This window comes from Acartia tonsa, chromosome 8 (assembly GCF_053477335.1).
Source record: "Acartia tonsa isolate MP-2025a chromosome 8, ASM5347733v1, whole genome shotgun sequence".
In the NCBI taxonomy this organism is placed as follows: Eukaryota; Metazoa; Arthropoda; class Copepoda; order Calanoida; family Acartiidae; genus Acartia; species Acartia tonsa.
The window spans coordinates 6,521,013-6,531,160 of record NC_137267.1 but is presented as its reverse complement, the minus strand read 5'-3'; the positions used below and the strand labels follow the sequence as shown (position 1 = coordinate 6,531,160).

Here is a 10,148-nt window from a genome sequence, read left to right as displayed (position 1 = left end):
TTATCATATTTTCAAAAAAAAAAATGATTTTTGGCATTGACAAACTACAGAATTTAAATATTCCAACCCAACCTTAACAGTTAGCAAGTTGATTCTACCACTCTTTACTTGTGCGCTGATTTTTTATATGGATTTTCTTATCAAGGCTATACAAAAAGAAAAAGACCTGCTCTTTTAATAAATACATATGTATAAGTATATCAATTAACTATTTTAATGATGGTGAAAAAGAGTAGAACAGAAAAATAGGCGCACAATTAGAAAGTAATTTATTCAAGTTCCCCACTGCTTAACAAATATTCATGCAATAAGACTAAGTTAATTTTCCAAATATAATCTATTGACCCGCCTCCCTCTGTTTTAAATCTGAATTTGAATGGGGGGTTGGGTTGATTTTTCGTTATAAAATATTTCCTATATCTCCTGAACAAATGTGCAATCAAAGGGTTGATCTGTCTTTGTAAAACTTAATAATCCATATATAACAGAATGTCTGTTTGTTTGTCTGTATTTTTGTACCAAAGGATTTCGCTGGAACGATGCAATTATTCTTTGCAGCGAAGCGTCTCATAGATTGAAATTTTAACTGAATGGTTGACTCAAGCGCCCCTAGAGGCCTTAAGGGGGCGTAGGTGCTAGTTTTCAACTATAGTAAGTAGGTTTAAAAATGGGCCAAATGAAACCTATATAATTAAGTAATCTTTACTTAAATACATTACCTAAACGCATATATGTCAGGGAGTAAGAGAGGGGACAATGGGCAATTAATTCATTTAAGAGTTTTCGCTGAAATGCCATGAAATCCAGATTTATCCAAAAAAATTGAACAAACTTGTAAAGGGTATGTTAATCAAATTTAGAAAACTACAAAATAAGAAAAAAGTTCTAGGAAAAAAGTATTCATTTGAAAATAAGGTTACCATTATATCAGACTGACATAACCATTCTGTAATTAATTACTAGAAAAATCTCTCTGGAATTCGTTCACCCCATATTTATAAATTTTAAAATGCCACTATATTACACAAATATCACAATAAAGTTTTTATCTATGAAATTATATTTTTTGGAGAAAAAAAATTGTTAAAACCAGCCATCTCATAACAAATTTTTCTGTCTGCTATATTCAAAACTTCCTCAGCGAGTTAGCGGCAATGATGCGCTAGTACCCAAAATTGAATATTTGATCTATTGTCCACTCCCATACTCCCTGTACATATACATACATACATATATGTTTATTGTAAGGAATTTTTAACTTTAAAATCGGAAGTTTCTTATCACAAAGTTAAACAAATCAAATACAGAATCAAACATCCGAATTTTAGTTTTAGTTGTCTTGCTATAAGCAACAGTGCCATAAAGTTATAGATAAGAAGGGTTCCTTGCAGAACCATATTACTGTATAACACTTGTATCTGCTTTGCTAGTAATGTATACAATTTTCCTTGTTTTCACTTTTGGAGTTGATTATGTTGTTAATACCTTATCGTACAGTAATCTTTATATTAGGTGATGGTTTCATAATAGTTATCTATCGCATCGTATTATAGACAGCTTTCCGTGGATATTAAAAACAAAAAATTATAAGATTAAAACTGGTGTTAATTTTATTATTTTTTATTTTAATATTCATTGAGAATTGTCTATAATTCGATGCTATACATGATTTTTCAGTTCTAATCCACCGGATATTAATTGATTTCCAAGCTATACTGATTTTTTTTATAAATATCCCACGACATAATTTTAATTGTATCAGGAAATAATTATATTATATTAGAAAAATAACAAAATATTTGACACAAGAAAAATCAAAAATGATAATCTATTTTGACATATCATTATCCAATCTAAATAATTATTTAAAGTTTTAAGTTTTGATCAAACAATCAGAATCTTTTTAGAAATAGAGCAACGCCTTTATTAATATGGGTTTTCAACAATCTGTATGTCCTTTTTTACTTTGATTATACAGTATCTATGCAGTAAAATGTCTTTACATTGCCTCTTTTTATAATACAAGCGGCTGCGCCACTAGCATCTAGGGGCTCTATAATCGAAGGGATGTGAAAGGACAGAAAACAGCCTAAAACTATACCCAGCCTGTCTATTTATATAAATGAAATAGCCTAAAACCCTCTCAGGACTTGTAAGAAGCTTCACTGTAAAGGAGAACCATATTGGTTCAGCGGTTAGCGAGAACCTTCGCTTCAGACAAAAAAAGGCTTACTACTTTATATAATAGAATAGTCTACTAAGAGTTTATACAGTATGGCTTAAAACTGGTTCTAATCCGAAGGAAATTATAATCGGATCCGAAGCCATACTGGATGAACTTATTTTTTGTAATTGTACATGTCAGTGTGTGTGTATCTGTGTGTGCGTATGTGTCTGTATGTGAGAGTTATTTAAAACAAAGATGACAACATCCATAAAAGCGAAGCTCTGAAAAGGTAGGACAAACGAACATGAACATTTGTAGAGTGTCATAACTGAATAATCCGAATATAAATGCATCTAAGTTGTTAATGTTTAGGGACATACTTATATTTTTAGGACGTGATTATAGAGATGCTTCGCTTATAACAATGTACTTTGTTGTACCAGGAATCAGTATTTTAAAATCAGATTAATCGGATAATTTTATGACATAAAATTTTGTTGTTAAAAATTAGCATGTTTAAAGTGAACGTACGGACATGCTGGTAACGATTAAATCATACCTAACCTTTACAGGAATCCACATGTAAAGTTTAAAATAAATAGGACAATTCTAACATGCCTAAATTAACGAAAAAAACTAATCGCTACGGACGGAGGGAACGATCCTAATTATAGAAAAGCTTCGCTTTTAAAAACAGTTTGATTTTTGTAATAAGGAAAATTGCAATTCATTTTCTTTCAAATAATTCCATTGATCTAGGGGATGGGAAAATGGAATAAACAAAGAACAAAAATTTCTCATTTCATTTTTGTACAGTAAATTTTATAAAACTTTGGACACCTAATTAAGATCAAATATTAGTGGGGTACACTTTCATTTTAATAAGAGGTTGTGAGCCTTGAGGGAGTAGATTAAAACAGAAGGTAGCCCTTTTAAATGTTTTGTTCCAGGGGTTTTTGATTTCTTCCTAACGCACCTTCCTAATATTTTCAAAACTGTATTTGGGGGACAATATCATTTGAATTCAATTTACGGAAATAGTCTCTTTCGTGGCAACGCCCCTTAATGGCTTTTAATATGTTATTTTAGGCCCCCCCCCCCGCAGGGGCTAGAAATAGAAGAAAAGCTACTGTAAAAAAAAACGAAGAATCGCCCCTTAAGGAGCGTTGCCACGAAAGGGACTATACCCCAATTTACCTCTCCCTCCCTGAATAATTGTCAGAGTTGATGAAAGAAAGGACTTGGTAACAGGGATAGACCAATGGACAATAAACTTTTCTTAGAATAAAAAATATATTGATTTGTAGATTATTGGGGAAATTTTTTGGTGTACATTGATTTATTTGCAATTGTCCGTTCCCGTTCCTGTAAGAAAAAATTTACAAAGAAAAGAGTGAATTTATAATTAGGAAAACAACATATCTATAGTATAGATGTATTGTATATACAGAAAACTACCTCCCTCACTTTTTCAATGACCTTATTCGTCTGCTAGTAAATTATTTTCTGCTACTTGGCTGTGTTAATACAATACACACCACAACATTAGTTGATTTTCAATGACCCAAATGAGAGGCGGCACAAGTACAGTGCGATGGAGATACAGTTATTTAACTCTTTCCCGTCTAGTGTTTTACTCTAATATAAAAACGCATATTGATGATGGATGAGGAAAATGGATTAACATATAGATAAATAGATAGATACAAAATATTAGGGTTGGGCCGGATATCCGGTCTGGCCGGTTATCCGGCCGGATATTCGGTCATTTTCAATATCCGGCCGGATACCGGATATTAAAACTATCCGGTTACATATATCCGGCTGATTTTTGACGCCGGATATCGAACGTTGGCCAGATACCCGGCCCAACCCTACAAAATATATCTAACAATCTCAAAGCATTTATTGATTACTATACTCTTTGGATTTATTGTCCTTGTTAAAATGATATTTTAATTTTAGTTTTTATATAGTCACACCTATAATAGAACCTACCACTGAGAAAAACTAAGAAACCATTTAGAAATAAATCATATGTACTCTGTTTAAACGTTTTCAAAATACAGTAAAAAGTATTTTTTTTAAATTGTTTTAACAGTTTATGACAAAGTAGTAGTAGATATACGTCTTTAAGCAGTGATCTAAAGGGATAAGACAATGGCTGATAAATTGATGTACATCCCCAATGATGATACATATGCAGATCACAATTAGTGGTTGAAGCGTTTGGACATTTAATGAACCAACTAATCAAAATACAATAAAAGCCCCAAAGTTGTTAGGTCAACAAATAAGAAAACTTTATTATTAGAAAATTTGGGGACTATTGCAATAAACAGCCCAATGTCCCATCCCTCCCTGGTTTTTAAGCCACAATGCTAAAATACTTTTCAATTCATTTAGACAAAAAAGGTGCATTTTAAATTATTTGTTTTAAACATTAGCAGGGCGTTTGTATTATTGTATTTTAATCGTGTAACTGATAGCTTGAGTTGTGCAGTTACTCGCTAACTAAGATTCATCCGGCCATTGATTAAAAGCAGCCACTGTCAACAGCAAGGCTTTTTTATCCACCAAATAAGCCTAATAAGTCAGCAGGGCAGCCAACCAGTAAGCCTCAACCCAGCCTATACCAAGAACAAAATTAATACGGAATTTCAGATGTCGTTGGGGAGCGAGCAACACATAGCAGAATTTACGACCTTTTTTATCTGCCCCTCAAATATTATCCTAGATTTATTTCGCTTTTTGATTATACCTTTTTCAAGACCACAGCCACCAAAATTTTAAATCAGCTAATTATTAAGCCTCACTCAATCATCTCCTGACTCAGGCAACCGCAGCCACAGCCATTTTATTTAGCAGCTTCTAGAGGCTGTATCCACTATGATACTCATTTAAACAGCCTAAACATTCCCGAAATAGCAGCCACATCTTAACGTGTAGATTACAGAAAGCCTGACGGCTAGGCGGGAATAATCAGCTATCCTCAGCTGCAGGCACCCTAATCCACTCTGTATAAGCCAGTGTTAGCCGCAGCCACCCTTACCACAGCCGCAGCTAGCATAAGTCAAACTTAGCCGCGGCCACCAAAAACTATCTATGAATTGTTTGTTTTGTAGTTTTCAAAATCACATTGCACTACGTGTTTGGATAGCTAGATCACTTTTATTTATTAAACACAGCAGGTTTAAAAGTTTTCTTTTCATAGTCATTTTAAAAAAATAGCAAGATTTAATCAAATAAGGCAAATAATATATATGGATTAAAATCTTATATCTAATGCTAAATCAATAATGATCATAGTTTTATGAACAAAAACTACCAGAAAAAACTTAAACTAAATAGATATATTTTAATTACAAAACTTTGGTGAAATGGTAAAAACTTTGTTTAAGTAAATAATTTTTTTTAGTTTCTTAATGATTTTAAAAAAAATAATTTAGCGGAACATTATAAAAACGCTAATATAACTACCACTTTTGTGAACTAATTGACATTAATATGGCTATTTCATGATTGTTTAATTGCGGTATAAAATTTTCTTGAAAAAAATATATCTTTAACAAAGATGATAATAGGATTTTTCTAGATTTTTTATTTTTAAGTAAATTTTAGATTTCTATTGTTTTATTTAGTTATATCTAGTCATTAACTAAATTAAATTATTAAAAAATATAATGTTTATTTCAGAAAATTATAATGAAAATGATTTGTTTTAGCTCAATTGAAGATCAAAAAAGTGATTAAACAGCACAGACATTAAAACAAGAGATTTTTAAACAAAACAATAAGTGATAAAAGTGATATTGAAGAAGCGCATCCACTCTAAAACTATAATTTCTGTTATGATACCCACTACAATGGATGATAACAAGTCACAGGATCTTTTCGGGAATCAAAGGTTAGCTAGATTAGTTTTTCAGAAACACACCTGAGGTGGATTCTTTTAAAAAAAATTCCCCACTAATCGCTTAGTGGGGCAAAATTCTTTTCGTTAAAAATTCACCAAAATCACATTAAAAATCTACAAACATTACATAAAATCATAGAAGGGTTATGAGCATAAGATTTTATTTAATTTTTGTAGATTTTTTATGTGATTTTGGAGGATTTTTCACGAAAACAATTCTTTTAAAGAATCCACCTCTGCTCTATAAGTTCCAACTGTTGGCTAGTAAATAATTATATGAAACACTAATGTAATACTTCATTATCTGAAGTCCTATTAAATATTCCTTGAAAATATTTTACTATATCGCTTTAAAAAATTCTTATTCTTAACTATGTACCAACATTTTCTATCTTTTTTGTGTTATTCCAATTTATATGATTATGCATGCATAGCGGTGTATAATGTATATACCTTTAAATATTTATAACTCTATTTTATCATACATTTTTTTATATCCTTAAATATGCCTTCTTTTTGGTTGTATATACCATAGACTAATTCAAAACTTTTAGAAAGACCTACATTAATAAATGTATATGTATAGATGTATAACCCAGACAATATCTGGTTCCAGTGGTGGGGAACTTTTTGTCTGTTATCAAATTGCTTTGTGCTCTTTTGTAGTGACTTGGCTGTGTTAATATTTCCTACCCTATTGGCTGATATTCAAAGACCCAATTGAAAGATGAACCGGGTCCCACTCCCCACCCCTAAACCCCTCTTACACCCCCCTTGACAAGGGCCCTACCTACCTAATTCACCCCTCAAAAAAGCCGAGGTTGGTTTCAAGTTATTTGTTGGACACCCAGAAGGGTGTGTTCACCCCTAGACAATAAAAAACACCCCTATTGTTCCCTTAATTAACCTTACAGCAATACAACCCCTATTATTTTTTAATTGACTAAAGCTTTCCTACAAAGTAGATAACCTAACTTTTTACTTCGATTATATACCCCTGAATAACCTAGAAAATAAAAAAAATATATCTCAAATAAAAAAATGTTCCAATTAAAAATTTTCTCTCCATATGATTTTTTTGTCTTTGAAAGAAAGACTGAACGAACATTATGGCATACGAGATTTTTTTACCGCATATAATAAGGTCATGCATTCGAGGGCTACATACAAACACACCAAAAAAATACGCAAAGTGTAACGCCCCTAAAGAGTCTGTATGTCTGTCTATACCGATAGATCTTTCTAGTCACTGAATCAAAATGGTTCTCCTTTACATGGTAACTTCGCATAGGTCCTTGGAGGGTTTATGATTATTTTGGGGGAAGGGTAACAACATAACAAGAGTGATCACCCCTAGAAAAATTACCCCTTTTTTTCGAATTGTCTTTTAAGAACTAAAATTGTAAGTTGTGTGGAGGTTCGAAATACGCCCTTTCAATTGGTTCTAGAGGCCTCTAAGGTGTGACACTTAAAGAGAACTCACAGACAAAAGTTCTGCAATCAAAGATTTGGTTTTCTATAGGGTGTTACACATAAACCAAACCAGTCCTCTAAATACTCCAATATTCAAAAAAAAGAACGCAAATGAAATTCCGTACAGAAAAATCTAAAAATTAAAAGATTACCATGTTTTTGCTATTTTTAGATATATTTTAATGGTTTTGTGAAAATGAGAATGTTCATGCATAATGCATTGTTGGTCTATTTTATAGTTTACTTTTGCAGTAGAGTAGCTGTTCGGGGACCTTCCCTCAAATCTTTCAGTTGAGGGTAAAGAACCACCCCTCCTCAATGTTATATCTGGCGCTTTCTGGATCTGTTCAACCCCTCTACCTCTTATGTTAAGATATATTGAAAAAAATGAGGGCGGGAGTTTTATTTTATTTATTGTTTTTTTCTTTAATTAAGGTTAGGTTAGGTTATGTTGAGTACCGCAGGTATAAGTTCCACAGTGGTCAGGCTTAAAACTAGTCCACCCGCCTTTTTCAAGTTATTTTGGGGTGGGGTGAGGTATCATTGAAGACGAAGAAAGTCCCTCAAAAAATCAGCATGTTACGTCATGAAAACGAGGGATTATCCATCTCTTTTTTAGGGGTTTTCTTTCCCACTCCTCTTCTCCTCTCCTCATCCCTCTTTTTTATGACGTCATTTAGGGACTTTCTTCGTCTTCGTATCATTGCTCAACGACCGGTACTTTATGTGAAGGCTATTTCTTATTCTTTGCCTCTGTAGCTTTTTTAAAATTTTACCAGACCTAGCTATTGTAACAATCAATTCTACAAAAAAAAAATCACGAAACCTTTGGAAGTTAGTTGGGGGTATATCTTGTTTTTTTTCATATAACTGTAGAGCAGTGGGTAAAAAAGGAGGAAGAGGGGAAGGGGATTGTGGGGAAATTTTCCGTTAGAATTGTTTGTCAGAATAGCATTCCCTTTTCCCTGTATTTTACAAGTTATAACAAAAACCTTTTGAAATAGAAAATAAGGAGTGGGGGATTTTGTTTTTCCAAATGTATAAAAGGTTATATCTGTTCTTTGTTTTATTTGTTATTATTTTAAGATTCAAAGTAATGACATTATCTAGATAAGACATGTATTTAACATAAGAGCCATATCGGTTCAGCGGTTAGCGAGATTCTTCGCTACAGAAGCTAACTACTTATATAATAGGATATGAATTTTGTTAAAGAAATAGGAAAAGCTTTTTTTTCTTTTTTTAAAATAAATAAAAAAAACAACATTTTTATTATTAAAAAATGTTATATTCTATTCTAACTCTTATGGTGTATTATTAGTAATCTTTCTAAAAATGCATAAAATTAAAAAAAAAATGTAGTAACATGCATATGCGATTTTTTGCAACAAGAATAATATAGGCAGGGATACGCAGTCGCGCAGCTTGCATATATCCGCAACCAAGCCTTAAAAGATTACTTTTTTCTATATTGAGAATCTAGCGGCTACGCCGCCCCTATAGGTTGGGATTACTTTTGAGAGGGTTGTGCTACCCTCCCTCAAAATACTTTTAAATCTATACAGGACCAATGAGAAGATTTAGTGTTAGGTAGAAACATATCAGTTCAGCGGTTAGCGAGATCCTTTGGTACAGACAGACAGACACACACACACACACACAGGCAGAAGTCATCCTTTTACTTTTTACTGAGGAAACATTTAATAAGTTGAAAAAAAGCAATGGGCGCGGCTGTAGAACCTTGACTAAAAATTAGGTCATACTCTTGAATTTTAACTTGTATATTTTATATATTTTTTATGCATTTGAACTATAATAAAACATTATGTAGTTGATATAAATATAGGAAAGATTATACAATTAAATTAGAGGTAATATAGTTTTTTCTTGAGTTATCCATAAACATATTTTTTAGAAATTAATATTTTACGTAAACCTAAGATACATTACTTTGCAATTGATCTTTCAGCTGATCAAAACCAATTGTATTTTTCAGAGTTTTCACTTTTTTGAAAAATTTACAAGTGATTTATAAATCTATATCCCATTCTTTTAAGTAGCGAAGCTTCTTTTATAATTAACTTTCTATGTCCGCACGTCTGTCTGATAGTCCGTATGTAAGTCCATATAGCTGTGGGGAAATCTAATTAACTCAGCTGATAAAAAAATGAGTTTTTGCTTATAATTTTGTCGATTTTTGTATCAAGATTAGATTTCTTGTCACTCTAAATGATTTTTTAATCATAGATTTTTTTAATTTTTGACGAAGGTTTCATCATTTATAGTATAGACAGTATATACAGACAACTACCTCCCTTTCTTTTTCAAAGACCTCTTTCGTCTGCTTCTAAATTATTTTCTGCTACTTGGATGTGTTAATTTAAGCAACACCATTGGTTGATTTTCGATGACCCAATAGAATGGTTGCACAAGGTGGTTGCAATGGGAAGAGTTATTTAATCCTTTGTCACTCTAGTGTTATACTCTAACATTTTCACCATTCTTAATATCTTCTATTCTCTTTCTTTTTTATGACCCCTGAACATTTGCTTAATTCCCTTTCCTAAATCTCTGATGATAACGGAACATATA

General features: G+C 32.0%; 1 protein-coding gene across 1 annotated transcript in view; it reads left to right on the top strand.

The window, feature by feature from the left end:
* The first annotated feature begins 5,861 nt into the window (after positions 1-5,861).
* Positions 5,862-10,148, top strand: part of LOC145325879 (transcription factor JunB-like) — a 43,312-nt gene continuing 39,025 nt past the window's right edge. Inside the window, exon 1 of the mRNA XM_080168857.1 lies at positions 5,862-6,074. Within this exon, the coding sequence (XP_080024983.1) occupies positions 6,019-6,074 (56 nt within the window). The 5' untranslated portion in view covers positions 5,862-6,018. The remainder of the gene's footprint in view (positions 6,075-10,148) is intronic.